The sequence below is a fragment of the Vipera ursinii genome, assembly GCF_947247035.1.
Source record: "Vipera ursinii genome assembly, chromosome: Z".
Classification (NCBI taxonomy): Eukaryota; Metazoa; Chordata; class Lepidosauria; order Squamata; family Viperidae; genus Vipera; species Vipera ursinii.
In genome coordinates this window covers 85,953,869-85,979,705 of record NC_139517.1, presented here as the reverse complement: position 1 = coordinate 85,979,705, position 25,837 = coordinate 85,953,869, and the positions used below count along the sequence as shown (strand labels likewise).

The 25,837-nt window shown below is 36.7% G+C and overlaps 1 protein-coding gene across 4 annotated transcripts in view; it reads right to left on the bottom strand.

Annotated features, from left to right (window-relative positions):
- Positions 1–9,590: 9,590 nt before the first annotated feature.
- SATB1 (SATB homeobox 1) overlaps positions 9,591–25,837 on the bottom strand; it is a 120,808-nt gene continuing 104,561 nt past the window's right edge. For 3 of the 4 annotated variants that reach the window (XM_083376140.1, XM_083376139.1, XM_083376138.1), the window contains 3 exons: positions 22,393–22,596; positions 21,717–21,812; positions 9,591–11,233 (listed from right to left, as the gene is read on the bottom strand). In XM_083376140.1, coding sequence (XP_083232266.1) covers positions 10,736–11,233; positions 21,717–21,812; positions 22,393–22,596 — 798 coding nt within the window. In that variant the 3' untranslated portion in view covers positions 9,591–10,735. The remainder of the gene's footprint in view (positions 11,234–21,716; positions 21,813–22,392; positions 22,597–25,837) is intronic. The other variant, XM_083376141.1, reaches the window with a different exon arrangement.

Below are 25,837 nucleotides of genomic sequence, written 5' to 3'. Positions count from 1 at the left end.
TTTAAAAAGTGAAAGGGTGTGCTTTTGAAATAGATGCTGGTTAGAAGAGGGTGCCTTACCAAGAGGGAGCAAGTGGCGAGAGAAGTGACGAAGGATAAGGTGGCAGGCGAGAGCGACAAGAAGAGGAACCCGGGAAGTTAGAAGATCGTAAACTAGCCATGAGACCAGGCGAACGGACAGAAAGGTAACGGGAAAAGACAAGTTTTTGAGTCTTGGAGACTGAATTTTTGGATAAATGAGTGTGGACTATAAGTAGAAGGAAAGTGAATTGTTTGGACAAACTTTGAACTTTTGACTTATAACACATGGGAGTATAATGGATCCAAGATGGAGAAAGTGACACAGCAACTTTAGGACTGCAGTTCGGATAGTGAGACTGTTACTGGCCACTGGCTGAAGAAGATACAAAAGGAGCTACAAATCCAGAGTTGGAAATTTATTATCAAAAAGAAAAGTGACTTTGATGGGACAGGAAGATAAAGGTGATATATAAATATAGATAAAAAGACACACATAAATATAAATATATAGACTGACTGCTTGCTATATTCGTGCAACAACTATATTGCTGCAATTGTTGACTGCTATAATTCAATAAATTAATAGAATTGGAATAATTAAATAGCTAATTAATTAATCACTTGATTGTTAAATATACATATATATGTATGTATATTTAATTGATATATTGATAAAGATTTAAGGTTAAAGAAATCAAGTATTTTTAAAGAGTGATATTAACTGAGCAATGTCTTAGGGGTTTGGTTGAATTTATCAATATTATATGAGTTACAATAGAGTAGAGATAGAGGATAGGGTGGCTGTTGATTTTGACATATCTGCCCCAAATTAGGAAATAGATAAGGAGGTTGTGGTGGAGGGAGATAGAGGGGAGAAAAGAAGATGGAAATACCCCATAAAGAGTATTTTTATAAAAATACTGGTTTTATAAAAATCTGGTTAAATATGACAAGCATACTGAACTTAACGAAGATCAGCGCAGGAAAGAGGGCAGCGCCACAGGGTTTAGGGATGTCCTCAAGCCCTTCTAGTCAGAAGTCCATTGACAACATGCTACAAAGGGAAAGGTCAAACTCCCTTAAAATGTACAAAATATGCAAGAAGCTATGACTAGGAACCATGAAGAGATGAAAAAAGAAATGAAGAAAGAGATAGGCCAAGTGAGATAAGATACTGGTGAGCTCAAGGAAAAAATACAAGCAATTGATGGTAAATTTGAGGTGATTCAACAACAATTAATAAAAAATGAGCAAAGATTACAGGAAATGGAAGTAAGAATAGAGAACGAGGAGAAGAAAGTAGAGGACTTAAGTGAAACTTTAATCCAGGCAAACAGAGAGCTCGAAACAACAGTGATCTTCCTGGACGTGGAGAAAACCGCCCACTATCTGCACTTTCAAAATGTTAAGGAAAAAAAAGGTGAAGACTTGCCAGACATGATGGCGGACTTAATGGCGAAAGCATTAGGCATAGGAAAAGATGAAATGTTGGCAGAAATAGATGAGACATATAGGGTCTAAACTAATTATGCGAGGAGACATAATCTTCCAAAAGAAGTACATGTGTCCTGGGGTGAACTACTACATAGATCAAGAGAGGAGCCACTAGATTATGGAGGACAACAAATAGTAATTCTCAAACAAATACCTAAAAGAATGAGAAACTTGAGACGAGGCTACCAATTTTTGACATCGAAACTGATTAGATACAATGTGAACTTTAGATAGCTAACTCCAGAAGGCATCTTAGTCACGTGGCAAGATGGAAGGTATAGATTAGATTAGATAGACAAGGCAGAAGATTTTTATAAGCTCCATTTGGAATGGTGGGCTTACTTACAGATACAAACACGATATGGGAAAGATAAGAAAGAGTGGGGGATAAATATTCAAGAAACTGCATTGGATAAAATCTTACTGGGGCCAGATGAGAAACAAATAAGGAAATTGTGCAGTCTGCTGTTGGGGTATAAAATGATTGAGCAACAAGTTAAAGAACCAATGCTGATATGGGTTAAAAATTTGGGACACGGTATCGATCTTGATATATGGAAAACTCTCTGGGATAGAAATAAAAAGATAATTCTGGCCTCAGCTTATAAAGAAAATTCATATAAAATGTTCTACCGGTGGCATCTCCCTCCAGCTCGATTAGCTAAGATGTACAAAACTATATCCCCTAGCTGCTGGAAATGTTCTGAAGAAATAGGTACTTATTTTCATGTTTGGTGGTCCTGCAATAAGATGCAAAAGTATTGGCAAAGGATATGGATATGGGTAGAAGAAATATCAGGATGGAGAGTAGATTATAGACCAGAATTTTTCCTATTTGGCATAACAACAGAGAAATATACCAAAGAAGAGTTATATATAATGATACACATCATCACGGCAGTGAGAATGATGTTCGTCCAGAATTGGAAAAATAGTGAAATACCTGATAAGAATGAAGTGATAAATAAAATTTGGGCGTGCACATAAATGGACAAGTTAACTATGGAAATTAAAAATAAAGATCAGTCAGATTATTACAAAATTTGGAATAAGCTTTACCTATGGTGGGAACACAAAGGAAGGTCTAAATAGAGATATACAGGATATTGATTTCACACATTATTAGAATAAGATAGTTGATAAGATCAAATATTGTATAATTGTATATAAATGATATGTACATAAAATGTATATATGTGTTTAAAATACAAAAATGATGTAGACAAGAAGGAATGTCAGACCGTTAACACCTTGTCCAAAGTTTTAAATAATAAAATTTGCAAAAAAAAGAAAGAAAGAGAGAATAGAAATTTTTTTGATATAAATGTATTTTAGCTTAAGAGGGATATGTTTCTCAAGTGGTATACTATTTCCTTCTTTTTTTCTTCTCTTTTTGTTTTTGTTCTAAGATATGACAAATCTAAAATGGTTGGGATGGCTTGTAGGAGGTAAAAGATTTAAATGCTTTAAGTGTAATTAACTCTGAGAAAATCTAAACATTATTTTGTGGAGAAAATAAATCTAAATAAAAACTTTGAAAACAGGATTTATAACAAGATAATTAAGATGATCAATTAGAAAAGAAGCTTTATATTGATGTGGTTGTTACTAGAAAAATGTCTGTATTCAGTTGTTATCTATCAAAATACTAAGAAATGTATTAATTTAATGTTGATAAAAGAGAATATTATTGGAAGAAGAGAAAATCAAGGAAAGCTACTATGTGGATTATGGAATTATAGAAATTAATTATTGATTGTTCTTAAATATAAATCAAGACAACACGCTGCCTACCAAATATTAAGGTGATTATGTTAAAAATTTAATAAAATATATATTTTTAAAAAGACAAGACTAAATAAACAAACAAAAAACAATCAAAAAAAGCCAGGCACCCAGTCGCTCATCTACATCTATTCATCATGCAATATCCAACTTTTATACCAGTAGTAGATTGCTGTTTATTTAGGTTGAAAGAAGTCCATTATGGCCTTGGCCTGAATTAGAAAGTGATTAACTGCTTTATCAACATTGAGAGGCACAGCCATTTTCTTCTAAGTGTGAGGCGGATGGAATCAGTCTTAGCTAAAATGATGGCCATTCAATTGAATTACAATCACCGATCATGTCTACATTGACTCTGAATAGCACATAAGAAAGCAAAAAAAGTAAAAATGCAGTGTAAATAGAATTATAAAAAGAAGAAAAAATAAAATGAACGGCTAGGTATTGAGAAGGGGTGAAAAATACAACCTCGCCTTTCTGAATTAAGATATCTGCAAAGAGGTAGTTGTTTCTAGTATATCTAACTTGTGTAACTGTATTTTGTGCAGCATTCTGTTTAGATAAAGTAACCTCAAATGTATAGAGAAATGAAGTAATTTCTACTAGATTCTTCCCCAAGAAGTGAATTAAAGGCTGATATTAAATCAATGAATGTGATATATAGATAATGGTAATAATCATGCCTGCATCTTTTTGCTAAAAAGTGTAATATTCTATAACACTTTAGTCCATCATTGACTTGCTGTCCTTAAAGACTGCTTGTTTGTTAAATATAAATTTTTCATGTTGTGGCCAATCTAGAAACTCATAAAACAAAGTGTGCATATAATTTATTGAAAATGCTTAGGACACTAATTAGATGGTAGTTAGAGTGATCTGTGCTGTACCTTTCTTGAAAACTGGGACAATGTTAGAATAGTTCCAGTGTTTAGGGATTTAGACTTGATTATTATCAAGTATATAGATACAATGGTATACCAAAAACATGATGGAGTAGAATGAATAGTTATTTCTTATTACAACCTCTACAGAAAGGATAGTTTACGTGGGAGAGATGACAATATAAAGACAATAGTATACTGACAAATATTGGAAGACTGGATTTTCCCACTGAACTGCAATGGGTAGTAATATCAGGCCACAAAGGTAAATTAGATTTAGTAATATGCTATCACTATCTGATCAAAAAGCCAGGTGGATCTTTATATGGTGCAAGAAATGAGGGAGGCAGATAAAGGCGTAGTTGTTTTAATAATAAGTGACTTCAGTTATTATGGTACATTCTGATTAAGTCAAGAAAAAATTCAATACCAAATTGTCTAAATTGTCCCTTGAACAATCTGTCTTTAGGACAATCAGAAGGGAGGTAAATTTAGATTTAATCCTAGAAGATGATTCTGATATTGTGTTCTAGACTGACAGGCAAATGTTGTGGACTAATACTATATTTTGCATACTTGTCAATGAAAAATTGTAATTTGGATTTGACACAGTAAGTGGAAGTAATAAAAGAAGATATTCAATGATTTCTTGAGGAATTACCTAGCAACATCATGATATACCCATCTGAGAGTTGTTAAAGAACTTCAATATAAAATTGCCGACCTAGCAGAAATATGAAATTTATCTCTCATACTGGCTTCAACTGCTAAATGACCTGTCAAACCCACTAGGTAAAGTAGACTAGGAAATTTAGCCTTCATAAGAAGGCTAAAACTATTTTATTAAGATTAGCTATAATCTTGCAAATCTGGTTATGCTGCACCTTCTCCTTCAATTTTAGTACATGGAAATATCCACTGTGGATAAATAGGGCTTTATTGGAAGAAAATGCTAGGCAGTTTACCAGCAAGAAGATGATGATGCTAGGCTTCAAAGCTACAAAGGCTGTGGTTCAAGTGAAAGATCGAAAGATGTGGAGAGACCTGGCCCATAGAATTGCCAAGGGTCAGACATGACTGAATAGATATCATGATCATGATCATGATCATCATCATCATGATCATGATTGTGATCATGATCATGATCATGATGATCATCATCATCTGTGGTTCTAAATGGCAATGTTTCTGGTGACCTGAACATAAAACTGCTACTAGTCTACCACTTTGAGAACCCTTGCACTCTCAAGAACATCTCACTTCTTGTTGTGTGGAAGGCTAACAAGAAAATTTGATTCATTCTTCTCATCTTTGGAGACTTGCTTTTCACTATTTCATCCTGGAAATGGGGAGGTAAAACCCCCAGCAATTTGAAGATTCTGCTCACGTTGGACACTACCCAAGATCACCTATAGTTTACTTGGAAAACTCTCTCCAAATGTGAAGACTATATATCTGCTTTTGAATAACCCCTCCGCCCTCACACTGGAATTTTCAGTATACATGTGGGCTTGTAATCATATTCTTTCCAGTAACTAAGCAATGCTTTACAAGGTAGAAGGTACAATCCTTCTTTGGTTAGACTGTGGTGAGGAATTAGATGTTAAGTACTGGCAACTCAGCAATACCAAACATGCCACATAAATGTCATATACATGGTCATATTTTTTTCTCTGCCTATTACTCCATTTTTATGTTAATATACACCCATCAACACATTAGTGAGTTGGTTCTTCTTGTCATAACAGCATTTGTGATTCAATACTAATTTATTTATTTTTATGCCATCTTTATTAATGTTTATAAATAACTCAAGGTGGAAAATATAGCTAATACTCTTCCTATTTTCCTCACAACAATAAACCTGTGAAATGGGTTGTGCTGATAGAGAGTGATTGGCCCAAAGTTTTTCATGATTAAGACAGGACTGGAACTCGTGGTCTCTTGGTTCTTAGATCTTAAGTAATAGAATAAATTGGTTCTGTTACGAAACTGGTAAACCCTTTCCTGAATTTAATAGTTCACTAAACAACTTGTGCACCACTGGGTCATTCTTTCAGAGTTATTTTCTTATACAGAGAAAAAGAAGAACCAAGGGTGAGCAAAAATGCAGGAAGAGTGAGAGTGACTTCTGACTTCCTGGCAGCTTCCTCATTAAGTTTCTTTATGAGAATCTAGCATTGAACATCAAAAATTCTTCCTTCCCTTCCCTTCCCTTCCCTTCCCTTCTATCTCCAGAAACAGTAATATCAAATTAGAAAACTATGGGACTTGTTTATACAAAATACAGGCTAAAAAAGCAAGATAGTAAGTGTAATACATGCACATACACAAACATACACTTATATAATATTTGAATTAGGTAATTATATATTGAACTGTAACTGTTTACTGTGACAGCATATTGAACTTTATTTTTTGTTCAGTTTTTTCCATCTTTTTAAAGCATTTCTTAAGCATTTTAATGTATTTTTGTCTTTTGTTCCTTTTAATTTTTCCCTATTATTTTAAAAGCAATAAAAATGATTAAAAAAAACACTTGGGAATTTTGTCCAGTAAGAAATTGGTCAGAATTTTAATTTAGAGCATTTCACATAGAAAGTCCAAATTTTGATTAAGTAATTGCATTTTATTTTATACTAAATTTTTCTTATCACCTCTTGGTAAACTTTTTTTTAAACTAAGGATATTTTAAAAAAAAACACTTTGTAGAGCTGTAAGGTTAGGGGTGGGGGAATCAAGAGCATATTTGGATTCCAGCCATTGGACAATATTCCCAAGTTAAATCTAACATGATGCAACCCTTTTGAAATAACACGATAGAAGGCCAAAAGTTAAAACCTACTTGTATTATGACAAAATTAAATCAGTAATAATTTAAAGATTTAACATTTGTACTGACAATGTGTTTATAAACTGTCACTGCTATTTTAATTGTTGAAAAACTGAATCAAATAATACAGTGCAGAAACAGAGGTCTTGCCCCTCAAACCTTCAAGACAGAATATTTCTGTTCTATTTGAGCCTGTCAAGCACTAACTGAAGTGTTATTTAATGTTTTCTACCAATCACAATTGGCTAAGCTGTCATCTGTCTCTCCCTCCCCTCTAAATTATTTAAAGCTGGAGTTCTCTCCTCCTGGATGTCATAGACTACAGTTACATAAATGAGAAAAAAATATGAACTGAAATTTGTTTTGTAGATCTGTCTTCTCAGTATTAAACACATAATTTTATTTTATTATTCAATGCAACCTTTGTTTTACCTTAAATACATTGTCATAAATGAGGCCTCCAACCAATTTATATAAGAGCACAGCACTAATAACTAGTTTTCAAACAGTGTGGGGTTTTTTTTTTGGAGTCATAAAACATTTCCTTCAGCCTTAAAAGAACTTGCAGAATATACCCCCTTCCTCATGTTGTAATGGTTCCCAGCATCCCCCGCCAAACTGTAATGCTAAAATTTTATGGCAAATTATTGACCATTAGAGACCCAAAGTGGAGGAAGGAAGTACAAGTAGTTTTTAATTTAGGACCGCTTGTTTACTGACCATTTGAAATTAAGATGGACTTTTAAAAGGCTACTTATGATCTATTTTTGCAGTTACAACTACTACCCCAAGCCCATGAACATGTGATTGTATTTCAGGCACTTGGCAATTGGTGTGCATAATTGTTCTAAGGATATGAGAAATCTTTTGAAGTCAAAAAATATTTTCAAATGTTTACATCTCAAAAGAAAACAAGCATGAAGAAAACTTTTCACTTCAAGAATCATTCTTTCAGATGTTCCACTTGTTTAAAGCTTTGGGACTGGATTGACTTGTGGATTGCAGAAACAATGGGAACTCCAGACAAACCTATGCTTAATTTTTCACCTTAGGAGTGTATGAGAAAATGAAATGGAAATCCATGCAAACAGTCGTGGCCTAAAATTAGCCAAAGGAAAAAAAATATAGACACTTGTGATTTTGAAATGTGTTCAAACAAATCACTCAATCCATTTTGACTTTTGTTGCCTCAGAATGCATCCAAATAGCATTATAAGTGGGGCATTTTGATACAAATAACCAGCAAGACACTTAGTTTGGTGAATTGTGTTCCCATTCATACTTCTTATATATAGATATATGTGAAGCTAATTCCTAAAAACAACTAAAACTAGCCTTCTTACTTAGCAGCTTTTTCTTCACAGACTTAATTAAATCTCTTAATTATCACAGTCAAGTTGCCAAAAATACATGCAACTGTAAATGTATTTTCCTTGTTTTATGATTTGTCTTATCATTCCAGTATCAAACTGATTCATCTTGATTGGCAAAAGATATCAATTGGTTTGAACAAACCATGGTTAAGATCAAACACAGTTTAAGAACTGGGTGACACATTAAACTGTAGTTCATCTAAAGCATATAGAGGTTTGCCATTTCTGTTAGCTGTACTGGCAGTCAAAAATCGGAGAATATATTAATATGACATTTTGTGTTGTTTGTTTTAGTAACACTAAGCTAGTTCTCCATGATGTAATGCTCAAGCATTTGAATTTGCTGGCCATACATCGTAGGAGTTGTAATCCAGTGCAATTAGTAAATTGGAAATAAGTTTCAACAGCAGTGGAAACTACTTATCTTTTATAAAATGTAGTATACAGTCTAAAAACATAACTTCTTCAAGAATTATTGTAGTCATAAACACAGTAATAATTATGAGCCTTGAAATATAATTGCTTTAAATTTCCATTTAAATGTTTTAATGGAATTTATGAAGACTTAATATGCTTTTATTTTTTTAAGTCATACATCCCTTAGTAGTTTTGCATCATCACATCAGCTTTTACAAGCCTGAACATGAAACATGAAATCAAAACCCTATAATTTTTTTTATCAACATCATTATTAAAGTTTATTAAATAAAATCTTACCTAGCAAAGAACTGTATATCCTTCCTCCTAATGGTTATCTTAAAATGTGTATATGTTAGTGTAAGAATCAGTGTTATCATAAATTTAAATATTGTAAAACAAAACCAGCTGCATTCATTATAAGTGTATTACTGCCAGGAACCGTAAATATGTTTTTGCCTGATAGCCTTTTGACTCAATAACATCCTGCTATCTTTGTCTCCCAGGCAACTTTTAAAACCAAGTCGAGACAGGTTATGATTTTTACAGTAAAACATGAGTTTCTGAAATGCATCTTTTCAGTTTCATAGTTTGGGATAATTAAAAATCCAGAATACAAGTTGTTGTTAAGGTGATTGAAAATGATCTTTTAAGATAATTAATAAAAAGTCCAACACACTTTTTGGTGTTTTTCTATAAGATACACAAATGCACACACAACCTATCATATCATACCATACAAACAATTTTAATTGTGTAGTTACAGTCAATAACCACTCCTAGTCAGAACATTTCTGCATAAAGAAAATTGTGATACACTTATAAAAACAGCCAGCTGTAACAAAATAACTGGTGTTTTCATAGCAATAAACTCATAAAAAAGAAATACACCTTTATACAGAAAATTTATACAGCTGTAGCTTTAAAATTGATTGTAAACCAAAGGAAGACACATTGCAAACATCAATTATTTTCACATTAATTGCATAAGTTTCTAAGGTGATCTATTAGTTTGATTTACCTAAGCTTATTTGCATGATAGTAAAAATTGCATACAACAATAAGAGTGAAGCTTATAGTATGAATTGCTTGGATAACATAGAGCACTTTTTATAGGCAACTGTGTAAAGCACATTTTTTTCTATTTAAAACTTTTAAGACACTTTGTTTTACTGCCCATCAAAATACACTTATAAATAGAAAAAAAAACTCAATATGGTAACAAGAGAAGCAATATTACATTTAACGGAAACTTCTAAAATTAATTACAATATGATATTTAAAGATCTACAAATAAATAATGGGAAAAACCATGATTCACATTTTGTTTTCAAAAATTCATATAACAAATGAAAATGAAAAAGATACAGTGACTTCTTACTTTTGAAAAAAAAATCTGAGTTACGGCAGTGCCATATAATACAAGGCATTTGTTGGCATATGTGAACTTTAAACTGCATTTCACAGTCTACAGTTCTTTTGTAACATACAATAGAGCAAGAGTAATTAACTCTTCTTTTATCTTTTACTTAAATAAATGTTAAGCTTTCATAGATCAAGTGTGGAGTGTTAACAATAACTGGGAAAAAATAAAAACAGTAAGTCACAAAGTAATGCTTGTCTGAAAGCTCTAGAATAATAACAACAATAAGAAGAAAAACAACCCACAGATATCATGCTTATTGGATACATGTTGATGTACCCAGTGAACACAAATTGATATGAAACAATCTTCAATGCTTCATTTCTATCACTGAAGCAGTTTGTAAAATATCTAGTGCAGTCTGTATTTTCCTTTTTTTTTCAACTTTTGTGCAAGTTTTGGAAGATTCATAGGCCAAACAATGACAAAAGAGGTTGATGACAGTATACAGGATGGATTTTTCTTTTTATTAGTAAGCAGAGATGCTGTTGAATAAATACTATTTTTTATCAGTCTTTCAATACAGTGTTACAGTCAGTGTTCCCTTCTACTGATAACTCATCTTCTAATTTAACTGAAAAAAGTGTGTTCGTACTTTTGTCTTGGACACTCTCTTCCAAATCCTTAAGTAACTCATCTTCCTTATATTCTGCCACATCTACTTCTAAGCCTGAGTTATCTTTCAGCTTTCCATGGTGTTTGACATAGTATCGCTGGTTCTGAAAGAACTTGATAATGGTGTATTTCGGTAGGTCGAGCTGGGCTGACAGAGTCTGGATTGCTTCTTCATCTGGATACAGGCCTACATCTTGGATAAAACTCTGAAGAATGCCCAGAGCTTCTACGGAAATTTTTGTTCGTGGACGATTCTTCTGACGATTTTCATCCTCAGATTCAGCTGGTGATGCTACTGTTGGCTGTCTTGGGGGTAATCTGGGACCTGGAGGTGGGGGCTGTTGCTGGGCCTGCTGCTGGGATGGCTGTTGCTGGGGCTGCTGCTGCTGTTGCTGATAGACAATGAAAGAAAAAGTTAAGAACACAAATTGAGAAAGACACTTCTGTTAAAAAAAATTATTTTCACCTATATTATTTAGAAACAACTGTAACACTGTTTGATTTGCAATAGAATGCCTCTGGGTATGCTTAGCCCTTCTGATTTCACTTTCATCATCTTTCTTTTTTCTTTTTTGCATAAATTTGTCTTTCCTGATTTATATAGTCGATAATCTAATATTACTAATTAATATTAAGTAGTAATATTACTAATTAATATTAATTAGTGATATTACTGATATTAATAGTAATATCAATACTAAATTAATAGTATTAATACCATTTAATACTATTAGAGTAGTATTAATACTATACTGATTAATACTATTAAATTAGTAATGCTATGTTAATATTAATAAAGTATTAGTCTTTAGTAATAAATACAGGTAGCACATGATAAAAATGTTAATGCTAATGATGGTTAATTCAACATTATCAATATTAACAACTGTATTATAATAAAATATCTATGCATGCTATTTACTTTGACATAAAAAGTTCAAGGCACTTTAAATGTTTGAATAATAAAAAACAGCACCTTCATTCTAGTAGATCAAAGTGTAAGTATGTGCAATACAGAAGAGTACTGACACATTTCACCATTTGTACTGAACCTCATCTAAACTATTTTGTCACGCTATACTTATACGCATGAATCAGGGAAGATTTAGGTTTAAAAAGGGAAAGGAGTTTGAGAAAAGTATGTGAGTCTGTATATCATGCTTGATTTTTTAATTACGGTTCTTACCTATTATATATTGCAGTGTGTTTGTAGTAGATTAGTAAAGAAATGGGGGTCATCAAATGACTGGACTCAACTATATGGCCATTTTTATTCTGGCTGTTAAGTGAATCACTGCAGTAATTAAGCAAATCACATTGTCAACAAGTGAATTACATGACCATGAAATAAATTTGGCTTCCCTCATTGACTTTGCTTGTTGAAAGCTAGCTGGGAAGGTTGCAAATTGGGGTCACTCATCCACAAGATGTTGCAATTGTTTTTAATGAACACTGGTTGCCAAGTGTCCAAATTATTATCACGATTGTGAGGGTGGTACAACAGTTCCAATTTTGAGGACATTGTAAGTCACTTTTTTCAGCATCATTATAACCTTGAACCAGCGTTAAATGAAATTTAAATTGAGGACTGCCTATATATTTTCCAATGAAGTAGTAGTATTGCTTGAAAATGTCATCTGATTCCAACAAGAAATTCCAGATGATTGGATGGAGTCACATTATTTTAAAAGAGGAATGAGGGCATCCTTATCCGACAAAATGTCCTATCAACAAAAAGGCCTTATTCAACACAATGCAATTCAGTGGTGAGAAAAGTAAGGTTTTACACTTACTTTTGGCAAGAAAAACCAAATGCACAAATATAGAATAGATGGTACCTGCCTCAACGGCATAACTGTGAGAGATCTAGCATTCCTAGAGGACAATCCCTTGAATATGAACCAGCAACATGTTGCAGGCACCATAAAAATCAATGCAGTTCTAGGTTATATCAAGAGAGGGATACTATCAAGATCATATGAAGTGTTAGTACTATTTTATACTTCACTGGTAAGACTATACTTGGAATACCGTATCCAGTTTTGGTCAGCATGAGACAAAAAAAGATATTGAGACTCTAGAAAGAGTGCAGAGAAGAGCAACAAAGATATTAGGGGACTGGAAGCTAAATTATACAATGAATGGTTGCAGAAACTGAGAATGTCTAGTCTAACAAAGGACTAGGGATGACATGATAGCAGTTTTTCAATATTTGAGGGGCTGTCACAGAAAAGGGGTGGGGGTTAACCTATTCTTCAATGTACCTGAGGCAAGACAAGAAGAAATGAATGGAAGCTTAACAGAAATCTGACATGGAATTTAAGACAAATTTCCTGTCAGTGAGAATGATTAGTGGAATGGCTTGCCTCCAGATGTTGTGAGTGCTCCATCACTGGAGGCTTTAAGAAGTGATTGAACAACCATTTGTCCAAAATGGTAGAAGGTTTCCTGCTTTAACAGAGGATTGGACTAGAAGCCTCCAAGTCCCTTCCAACTCTGTTATTCTGTAATGTGAAGAACTATAGAGAACTTGGTCTTACATCCTTACTGGGGACCATTGTGTATCAGATCATAACCAATCTTTTAATGCTTTGGAAAAAAATTGCAGTCATTACTAAAAATCAGCATGAATTTGTCAAGAAAAAAAGTCCTAGACTAATCTTGTTTCATATTATTGGATACTATCAGAATGATACAGAGGTATATTAACTTCATCAAGATGTTTGATAAACTGTAACAAAATATTCTGATTGATAACCTAGGACTGGGTTATATGTGATGTGGACTCACAGTCATTTTGAAAACTATACTGAAAGAGTGCTCATCAACAGTGTCTTCTCAAAGTATTTTAGATTTTGGATTGGTACTCTTCGGAATTTTTTGTTTACAAATATACAGATGACCCATCACTGAGTGAGACACCAAGTACATTAAACTAGAGAAACAAAATTCAAAATGATCCTTATACGTAGGAGAAATAAGTTAAAAAATTAAGGCAAAATTAAGGCAAATGCAAAGTTTTTTCAATTAGGAAATAAATGTTAAACATAGAGGTGTGGAGGACATACTTGGCTCAGTTAATGCCAAATATGAAAATAATTCTGGTATATTAGTTCTGGTCCAAAGCTAAATATGAGTTAGTGGTATGAAATAACAGCTAAGAAGCAAATGCTGTTTTAGATTTTATCAGCAGAAGATTTTTCAATTAAAATAAATAAATAAATCCCAGTATAGTAGTAGCCCTTGACTTACAACCACTTTAGTTACCATGTGAAGTTATAATAGCACTGAAAAAAGTGACTTAGACTGTTTTTCACACTTATGACTTCCCCATGGTGAAATGATCAAAATTCAGATACTTGGCAACTGACATATTTATGACACTTACAGTGTCCCAGGGTCATGTGATCCCATTTTGTAATCTTCTGATAAACAAAGTCAATGGGGAAGCAGTGATAATCTTTTATGAGGAGAGAACTGGGTGTATTCTTAGAAATAATTGAGGACAGAATATAACTTTTTAAGTACATAAGGAAGGGATTTCTGACTTAATGTTCCATTCTACCATTATGATTTTTAAAAAATGTTGCAGAAACTTCTTTGTATTTGTATATGCATGTGTAATCTAGGGTTTTTCCTAGACTGATGAGTAGAGCTCAGAGGAAGTAGCAATTGTGTCTTGAAGAGTCTTTATGTTGTGCATCAGTTGCACCTTTCATGGATCGTGAGGCCCTGCACTCCGTCACTCATTCCCTAGTCAACTCTCAGTTGAATTACCACAATGTGTTCTACATTAGGCTACCCTTGAAGAGTATTTGGAAACTATACCTAGTACAGAATGCAGTGGCCCAGACAGTTCTGCAGGCCCCTACGGTGGCACATATAACACTGCTTTATGCAAGCTGCATTATTTGGCAGTTTGCTTCTGGGTCCAATTCAAGGTTTGGTTATTACCTTTAATTTAATTTAATTTAATAATTTGATTTCTATACCGCCCTTCTCCCGAAGGACTCAGGGCGGTGAACAGGGCAATACACAATAAAAATATTATACAAAAATTAAAAAGCCATTAAACATTATGCCCTTAAAATTAATACATATTACAATTAAAACTATTTATAAAAACCCAACCCCATCCCGTCAGACCAGGCCAGCTTGTTCGAAAAAGAAAGTTTTGAGATCGCGCCGGAAGGAGCGAAGGTCGGGGGCCGTCCGGAGCTCAACCGGTAAGCTGTTCCAAAGGTCTGGCGCGCCCACAGAGAACGCTCTCCCCGTGGGGGTCACCAATCGGCATTCTTTGATCGGCGGCACCCTGAGGAGGCCCTCTCTGTGGGAGCGCATTGGACCTAGGGAAGTTGACGCCGGCCGCAGGTGTTGCCGTAGGTAATCCAGACCCATGCCATGAAGGGCTTTGTAAGTCATCACTAACACCTTGAACCTCACCCGGAGAGCAACCGGTAGCCAATGCAGCTCGCGGAGCAAAGGTGTAACATGGGAGTATCGGGAAACTCCCAAGACAACTCGCGCGGCTGCATTCTGCACCAGCTGGAGTCTCCGGGTGGACCTCAAGGGCAGCCCCATGTAGAGAGCATTACAGTAGTCTAGACGAGAGGTCACGAGCGCATGAGTGACTGTGCGCAAGGCATCCCGGTCTAGATAGGGCCGCAACTGGCGCACCAGGCGAACCTGAGCAAAGGCCCCTCTGGTCACAGCTCCAATATGCTCTTCCAAAGAGAGCTGTGAATCTAGAAGGACCCCCAAGTTGCGGGCCCTATCTACGGGGGGTAATAGCTCACCCCCCATGGCCAATGATGGGATAATCGCAATTTCCCGGGATGCCGGCACGAACAGCCACTCAGTCTTGTCAGGGTTGAGTCGAAGCCTGTTCCTCCCCATCCAGACCCGGACCGCCTCCAGGCAACGGGACATCACGTCGAGGGCATCGCTGGGGTGGTTTGGGGTAGAAATAAAAAGTTGGGTATCATCAGCATATTGGTGATACCCAACTCCAAAACCACGAATGATCTCACCCAGCAGCTTCATATAGATGTTGAACAGGAGAGGCGAGAGAACCGATCCCTGAGGAACTCCACAAATGAGAGGTCTCAAGGTCGATCTCTGCCCCCCTGCCAACACCGACTGTGAATGCCCCAGAAGGTAAGAGGAGAACCACTGGAGAACTGTGCCTCCCACTCCTAACCCCTGAGACGCCGCAGCAGGATACCATGGTCGATGGTATCAAAAGCCGCTGAGAGGTCTAAAAGGACTAGGACAGAGGAGCAACCTCTGTCCCGAGCCCGCCAGAGATCATTCGCCAGCGTGACCAATGCCGTCTCCGTGCTGTACCCGGGCCTGAAACCCGATTGGTACGGGTCTAGGTAGTCAGCTTCATCCAAGAACAAAGGGAGCTGCTGCGCCACAACGCTCTCAACAACCTTCGCCAAAAAGTGAAGGTTGGAGACCGGACGATAGTTGTTTAAAATTGCTGGGTCCAAGGCAGGCCTCTTGAGGAGGGGTCTCACCACCGCCTCCTTCAAGGCGGCGGGAAACCTACCCTGACTCAAAGAGGCAGTAATCACTGCCTGGAGCCAGCCTCGTGTCCCATCCCGGGCTGCATAAGTCAGCCAGGATGGGCACGGGTCCAACAAACACGTGGTGGAGCTCAGCTTCCCCATGATCTTGTCCACTTCTTCAGGAGTCACAGGATCGAACTCTTCCCAGATTAAATCGACAAGGCCGCCCGTATCCTCTTCGTCAGACTCTGCCCAGTCGGAGTCCAAACCGGTCCGGATCCGAGCGATTTTGTCCGACAGAAATCGGCTAAATTCCTCGGCTCGGCCCTGCAAGGGTTCCTCCCTCACCTCCTGATTAAGAAGAGAGTGAGTTACCCTAAACAGGGCGGCCGGGCGATTATCTGCGGACGCGATGAGGGTGGCAAAGTGGTTAGACCTAGCCACCCTCAACGCTGCGAGATAAGTTCTCGTAAACGACCTTAGTCATAACCGGTCGGATTCGCATCGGCTGGACCTCCAACAGCTCTCTAGGCCCCGTCTCCGACGCTTCATCTCACGGAGCTCCATGGAGAACCATGGGGCCCGTTGGGATCTGCGTCGGGTCAAGGGCCGCATGGGTACAACTTGGTCGAGTGCCTCTGTGGCTGCCCTTTCCCAGGCTTCCACTAAGGCATCGACCGAGCTGTGAGCAAAGGAGGCAGGTGGGGGCCCAAGTGCCATTTGGAAACGCTCAGGGTCCATAAGGCGCCTAGGGCGGAACCATCTTGTTGGCTCAGCAACCCCACGACAGGGAGTGGCAAAACGGAAGACCATCCGCAGGAGATGATGATCGGTCCATGACAGGGGTAAATTAATTGGGGAACCCCCCCAAGATCATCTAACCACCGTCCGGATAGAAAAACCAGATCGAGCGTGTGACCCCTCCCGTGAGTTGGGCCCAGAATAACCTGCTTCAGGTCCATGGCCGTCATGGAAGCCATGAACTCCCGAGCTAACTCAGATGATCCCCCCAGGGATGGTAGGTTGAAGTCACCCAAAACTATAAGTTTGGGGAACTCAACCACCAACCCTGAGAGGATATCGAGAAGCTTAGGCAGGGCTGCTGCCACGTGTCTAGGTGAAATGTACACCAGCAGCAAGCCCAACTGAGCTCTGGGACCACATCTCAGGAGGAGGGACTCACACCCGGCTATCTGGACTGTGGTGGCCTCCCGCGGACATAGGGTCTCCCTCACAACAACTGCCACTTCACCGCCCCTACCCTGAGCCCTAGGCTGGTAAAGCACCCGGAAACCTGATGGGCTAAGATCAACCAGGGGGACTCCGCCCTCTGGGACCAACCAGGTCTCCGTGATGCAAGCCAGGTCCGCATGCTCCTCCTCAATCAGATCACGGATGAGAGGTGCTTTATTCATAACAGACCTGGCATTGAAATACACGAGCCTGAGCTCAGGTGGCTGCACATCCTCGCTCCCGGTACCACGTGCTGAAATCAGAGGGTCGGAGCGCATCACCGCTTGAAGACAGCGGGGACGCACCCCCGGGAATTGATGTGGCCCTCTGTTCCTACACCTGTGGCCATTCCCAACCGCCGTGGGAATAGATAATCCCACACCCTGCCCCGGGGCCCCGTAGGTCCCCAGCCCAACTCCCACCACGGCGCGATCAATCCCTGACCTGGTCTGAGAAACGGTTGGCGGAACCCCCCTAGTTTCCAACCGAGCTGGTAAACCCACCCCCCTCCCTAACCCCTCAAAACATTTAGCTAAAAAACACACCAGGGGCCTCTTGTTAAATTTGGAAGAGAGGCTCCTGTCCCTGCCCAGCCATCTCTCGGGGTCCCAATAATTGGGCCCGTCATCAAGAGGTCCGATGGAAAGGCAGGCGGGTCGCACCCAGGAGAGGGGGGCACCCCTGAGCGCCAGTATGGCATGGAATTAGGTTATCTAAAACAGGGTCTTCCTCAATGGAACTGACTTGCCTTACTTACTTACAGAATGGGCCTTCTTCAGATTCAATCAGTCAAGGCATTTCAATTGATGGAGTCTTTTCTGCCTTAGCACCCAGCTTCTGGAATATTTTGTCTCCTGAGGAAATATCTGCCTCTGGTCTTTTGGACTTAAAACCTGGGCCTTGGAGCTCTGACAGGGGTATGCTATTCTGGATGTGGCAGATTGAGTGATTTTCTAATCTTGATTTTAATGTTTTTTTTTATCTATGCTTTCATTTTATTGCAGCTGTCCAGAGTCACTTGGATTAGTGAGATGGAATGTATATACATTTAATAAATAAATAAAATATAATTCAAACAAATTTTAGTACACAGTATAAACCAAATTCTGCATTTATTTTTTGAATTACTGCAAACTTCAAATTTGCACCTATGTATTTCAACCCACTTTATCAAAAAAGAAAAAAACTTAAGTAATTAAGTTGATAAAATAGCCAATTTGTAGTAGTAGAGGTATCAGATTAGAAATTGGGAGAGTGTGAGTTCTAGTCCTGCTTTAGGCACAAAGCCAGCTGGGAGACATTGGGCCAGTTACTTTTGCTTATCTTTGAAAGGAGGCAATGGCCAAACACTTTGAAAAATTAAGAAAACTCTAGCGACTTGTCCAAACAATTTTTAAGAATTGGACAGGACTGAATGCAAGAAAAAGAAAAAGATGATGAACATGAAGCACAAAACCTCCATCAAATTAAACAGCTTCCAAATTGCTCCACATCAAATTTCTAGGACTTTTTGTTTGGTTTGAAAAAATACCAATTCTACTATGTGAAAGAGGAATAACTATTTTCTTCTAGAGATGTTCAGTCTGAATGTATAAACATTGACAGTGAAGGAAGCTGCCAATTGTCAGAGCATGGTCACCGAGTAGGCTTTGCTTGCATGGAAACTATCATTATTCGAATTGTTGCCAAGATCCAAAATCAGTATCTGTAAGCTAATTGTTTAATTTGATGTTTAGTTCATATCACAACTGCGGTACATAGTTTTCAAAAGTAATAGAACTTCATTTCTACCTTGTATATTGGATAAATTACTGTAAGCAAAGCATACTTGGATGTATTTTACACTTCAATTGGCAAATTGTCCTGAACCTTTAGCTAGTTAAATCTCTAAACAGTACACACCACTTTTACCAAAAAGAAAAAAAATATTTTCTGTATACTACTAGTCTTACACTGAACAATTAACAATGAGAATATAATCAGTAACCTTAAAAATATTCTGTGATAGGGAACAGAATAAAAGGACATTTAAATAAATGAAGTTATTTTTTAAAAAAGACAGTTGCATATTTTGTATGTTAACATTTATTATTATTTACAATTGTAAGAAAGTGCTTGTATGACAGTGTTGGTGGTGCCAGCTAGAGTCAGAAAAACCCAAACACCTATTCAATTATGAAGTTTAATCTATCTCATAGGACTGCAAGGAAAAAAAGTCTCTCTCTCTCTCTCTCTGTGTGTGTCTCTCTCTCTCTCTCTGTGTGTGTGTGTGTGTGTGTATGTATAAAACAATGTTACACTTAAGAAGTACTTAAGAAGCTACTTTGAGAAACGGACAAAATCTGGGACACATATATAATAAAATATAAAGTATTTATATGAAATTAATGATTCTAGAACTCTTCTACATTTAGCATCAAGTAAGACAATTGTTTATTTTGGACAAATAGCATAACTCTTGAACAGGACATGACAGGACATGTGTGGTTGGCTTAATGCTTCTGAGTTCAATGTTGCAGTATTGCTGTTTATTGGCTGAACCAGTTGGGGCTCATAAAAGCTGAAGCATCACAAGTTCCAATTTTTGATGAAAAATTCTGCATTAACATATATCTCTATTTGTATAAAACAAAATCTGCTGGGAATAATTACTAGTACTATACATTATGAGGGTCTTGTGTATATGAGCAACTTTTTTAGTTTTTATGCTAGTACTCAAAACCAAGCAAAACTGGATTTTTTGTTATGCATTTTGAGTTGGATTAGTTACAACTTTAACTGATGTTCATGTTTTAATTTATACTGTCAAATTGAATGCCTTGAATATGAAGTGGGATATAAAAATGCATAATTAAATAAATAATGTGCCCATCCAGAACTGGTAGCTACTAATTTCAATGGGGATTTATTTTAAACAAATATATTTAGAGATTGCAGACATTAGTCTTACCTACAAAAGTCAACAAAATTTTACTAACAGTTGGACAGATCTTGGAAATACATTGCTACATAATTATTTCCTTTTATTTCTACAAGTGGTAAGTGTATTCAAATGTGTAATTTCCAGGCATTTGCAGTAACACTTTGTAGCATAATTATTTGTTTACCATCTTTGGCTAAATCACTTATTGTAAGCTACTTCACTTTTACAGTTTTGATCAACTACTATCCAATTGTTTCATTTGCTTTATTTTTTAATATCACAGTTATGCTAACTTTTGAAAAACTATAAATGACTTTCTGATAAGCATTATAAATAGCTTTTATAATAAAATAAATGATTGAAAATCTTAGAGTAATGAGGTAACTCTCCATTACTTGTAAAAAAAGAGAGAAAGAAAAGTCCAAAGCATGTTTTTTCCACAAGGCAACTGGACTTTCTTGTTTTTCCTTTGAAGAAGTTTCACTTCTCAACAAGAAGCTTCTTCAGCAATGACTGGATGGTATGGAATGGAAGGATTTTTATACTCCTTGTCTTTTAAATGCAGATGTACTGCTGAATCTTGTTCTGATGGGTTTGTTCTCCTATGTTGTGGTTGTTTTGTTTCCCCAATGTACAGATCTGCACATCACTCATTGTATCATCTGTCTCCAGTCTACAACAAAGTCCTTTCAACAGTTCCAAGAAGGCTCCACATCCATTTGCATTATTCAGATGACCCTGAGGACACAGATAGCCTCAATAATTCTCTGAAAGAATGCAAATGAGCAGCTGTCTGCAAGAAGTATAAAATATTCCCATTCTTCACCATCCAGTCAGAGCTGAAGAGCTTCTTGGATGAGAAGTGAAACATCTTCAGAGAAAAACAAGAAAGTCCAGTTACCTCATGAAAAAGCATCCTTGGTACAACTCTGACCTGGATGACTGAGAATCTCCATAGAGAAAAAGAAAGTCCAATCCCACATTTTAAATAGAATGGACTTAAAAAAGACACAGTTTATTTTAAATCTGTATTTAAAACTTGCCCTTTAAAGACATTGTCATGATGGGTTACAATAAAATTAAGCTTCGTCCATCCTAAAAAAAAGGCAATTTACTCTGATCTGTTTATAAATGGAAGGAAACAACTGGATCAAGTTCTAAAACCTCTCCATATCTCTCCTACACATTAATCTTGTGCCAGCTCACCTGAGGAGCAGCACCCAGCCAAGGTCCAGTAGTCAGCAGGCCAGGTAAGAAAGCGCCTCTATGCTCTCCTTTCCCAAGGGTGGTGGGAGAGGGGCTCTAAAGGAAAAACAAACAAACATTGACTCATCCTAACTTTCAAACTGAGGATAAGTAGGATGAGAAAATTGGCTCCAAATCTATTCCTATTCTTTGTGCTTAAATAAATCTTTGATCTTATTTTAAAGCTATGACACCTACAGTAGCTAAGCATTATGCATTTATAAATTATGACATGTGAGAGGTGTGTGTATATGCACCATTTTGTTTTTTAAAAAATGTTATCACTTTTAGTAGTTCAGCGAATTGCTGGTATAAAAAATGCTGGAAACTGCACCCACAATATTCTATTAGTGAGCCCACTTTTAAGCAATTTTTGCATGTACCCATTATTTTTTAAGTTTAAAAAGAACTTTGGAAACCCAACATGGAAGACCTGCTAATAGAGGGCTTCTAAAATTAATTTTTACAAACGCCTTTGCATTGAAAAAAAAGTCACATATTCTACTGAAGATAAGTGTTTCAATTCATACTAAAACATTTCTATTTAACAAAACAAGAAGAGATAGAAGGGTTTTCTCTTAAGAATAAATTGTTTTGTTTTCTTATTCCTAAAATGAATTGGTCAAGGTAAACTAACCTGAATTTGCTCTGCTGGAACGTGAATGATGTGAGAAGGTCTGTCGCTATGGTGATGAACTGCATTGCTTTCTTGTTCATAAATGGCATCTCGTTCAGGCTGAGGAAGACTGAGGAACCTCCGGATCATTGACAGATTCTCCCACAGAGTTCTGTTCTCAGGCGAGGGATCTTCTTTCCAACGTAAGAGTTCGCAGAGCCAGCCCTTAAGACAATAACCAGCAAAATATTAGGTGACTTTATAAAAAATTTAGGTGCCACAAGGCGCTTTCCTTGGAAGCAAACTGAATAAATTGAGAACAAGATGAACATCTCTGCCCAGTCTCACTTCATTGTTCTTCTTGAAAATCCTATAGACATTTCATAGGGAAAAATATGTTTATAAAGCTGGCATCATGAACTTTTACCAACCTAGTACACAAATATCTAGATTAAGAAAACTATGAATTGTTCTTAAGAGAAAGCAACTGCAGCTCCTCATTATTTCAAGGATACAAGAAAAGAAAACATGCTATTTGAGTTCAGTCTACTATAGTATCTCTACTGCTGATTTTTATCTAAGTCTATAACTGTATGAAAGGGGAAAAACATACTTGTATTACATATATTTTTAAAAAAGAATCATGACATTATTCTCTATTTCATAATTAGATAATGTATCCTATATCTAACCTGAGTAGGGATCTATTTCATATTAATCATATAGTACAGAACCTATTTGAAGAAACATTACGGAGAAACTTTACAGAGCACTTGTTAAGGGCTCAGAGGGGTTCTCCAGACAAATCAAACCTGTTGATACTGTTCAAGCCAATTCAGATCTTCTGGTTTTGGAAAAAAATGCAAATAAAATTTATTACTTTAAGCATTATATGAACAAGATCATATTTTTCAACCATGTTGCATATCCATGCAAACTATGTATAAAAGCACCTGTTTTAGCCCAGATATATTCTAGTAAAAAGCAAGCTTGAAAGTATGCCAAAAGATTGTCCCAAGAGAACTCTTGGGCAAATGTTAATTTGCTTCTAAAATAGATGCACAGATTTTTTTTCCTTAACAGTTTAGCAATTGCCTACATGCCAAATTATATCAATGGCATTATTTTTTAAATTTAAATAGAGCAAACATGACAAAGGTTTAGCTTTATCAGTCTAATGCCTCAAGACAAAGATGAAACTGATACATAGTTGTCCATGGCAATTTAGGTTTAAATGCTAGAATGCTTTAATTATAAAATAGTTTAAAAGTATTGTTAACATTAACTTTCTATTTTTAAATATTATTTATGAAGACCAAGCCTTTAAGACAATTCACAATGTAATAAAACATTAAAACACAGGAACAAATCCTGTTTAATCCACAGATTAAACTGTAACAACCATTAACAAAAATCAATAAAAAATCTTGATAGTGTAGTTTTTATTGATAGTATAAAACATTTTAGGATGTTTGTAAATTGTAGATAAAACACAGTGATAAATGGCATGGGCAACCACTGAAAAGACCCTGGGAACTGCCAAGTATCATAAATATGGAATGCAGTTTTTAAAAACATAAATAAATATCTTAGTTTTAGTGGCAGACTGCCGGGTAGAAACATTACATAGAATGTACAGTGTGCGTTATTAATTCAACATGGACAGAGATTAATATTTATATGTTCCTTATATGTAAGGTTGTAGGTCTATACATGTGTTGTACTGTATATAGTATGTTTAAATGTGTTACGTATGTGTACACTTTGAGAGCAAGCAATTAAATTTCATTTTTAATGTGTGCCATGGTGCCCACAGTAAAAAATGACATTAAAGGTTATCTATCTATCATCTATCTATCTATCTATCTATCTATCTATCTATCTATCTATCTATCTATCTATCTATCATCTATCTATCATCTATCTATCTATCTATCCAGTGCTTTTTTTGTAAAAGAAAAAGGTGCCGGAACTCACACATGTCATACAACCCGCCTTGCCTACCCTACAAGGTACCATCCAAAAAAGGTGCCGGAACTCCATTCTGAGCGTTCTATGAGAAAAAAAGCCCTCTATCTATCTATCTATCTATCTATCTATCTATCTATCTATCTATCTATCTATCTATGTTTTCTTTTGGACTGATTCCTGTTAATCTTGAATGACAAATATCCATGACAGTTACATTATTCAGTGAAAAATTATGTTTTTTTAATATATACGTATCATTTAGACAAAAAGATCACCATGTTGTCCCATAGTTTCCAAGCATTTGGCCCATTACAATACAGTAAGCAAGCACCTTTGCTTAAAAATGTTTTCTAAAAAATGAAAATAGAGTTTAGAAGAGAAGCCTTGTTTGCAATTTTTTCTTGGTGATAAGAGCACAGTAAGTCAGCCCAAAGCTAAAAGCTCTCTGCTATTCATTAAAGTACCCAAGATTTTTGTTCTTTTTGTAAACGCTTGGGAAGAAAAATGTTGCTGCTCTGAGGAATCCTAGTGCAGCTTTCTACCCTGGTGCAGTAGGCCACGGGTCAGCAACCCACGGCTCTGGAGCCACATGCGGCTCTTTCAGCCTTCTCCTGCAGCTCCCAGTTTGCAGAGGGAAAGACAGAGACAGAGAGAGGCACTTGTGCTTCCCCCCCTCTCTGTGTATAACTCATGCTGTCCTCTGAAAAGCTGATGAGCTTAGTGGGCGGGGCTCCTGCTCCACAGGAAGCAGGAAGCGAGCCAGCCCAATAAAAATGTGTATCAGCTTGTCCAAGAGCAGCGTGAAGCCAGTTTGCCAGGTGAGCAGAAGATCAGAAAGAGAGGGAGAGGGAGAGGGAGAGAGAGAGAGAGAGAAAGGGAAGCGTAAGTGCCTCTCTCTGTCTCTGTCTCACTTGCACACACACACTTGCACACACCACACAAACACACTGAGTGGGGAAGAGGACTGGCAGACCAAGGGCAGAAAGAGAGAGGGAGGGAAGAGAGAGGGAGAAAGGGAGGGAGGGGGGAGAGAGAATATATGAATATATGTGGTTGTTCTTACTGGACTTTTAGTAAAGAATGTTTAATGAAATATTTTGATGGTTTTTTTAAATTAAGAGGTGAGGTATGGGAATAATTATGCTGTATTTAAAGATGGTAGAAAAGCTACTAAAATTGTTTTTGACTGTTGGAATGAAGGAGAAAGGTGTTTTCCCCCTCTTTCTCCTGTCCTTTTCTCCCCCCCCCACAATTTTTTTCTTTTCTATTTTTCTATTTGTAGTTTTTATAGTTTGCACCGGCTTTTTATTTCATAAATACGAGGACTCAAATAGGTATTTGAGTATTTTATTTGAAAGTAACCATCAACCAGACATCTTTTTTTTTTGGATTTCAAAATGCTTTTGTTGCATGCAGAAATAAAAAATTGTTTTCTTTGTAGCATTGATTTCATAAATGCAGCACACTATAGTTTTTTTTATACACAGCATGAAAG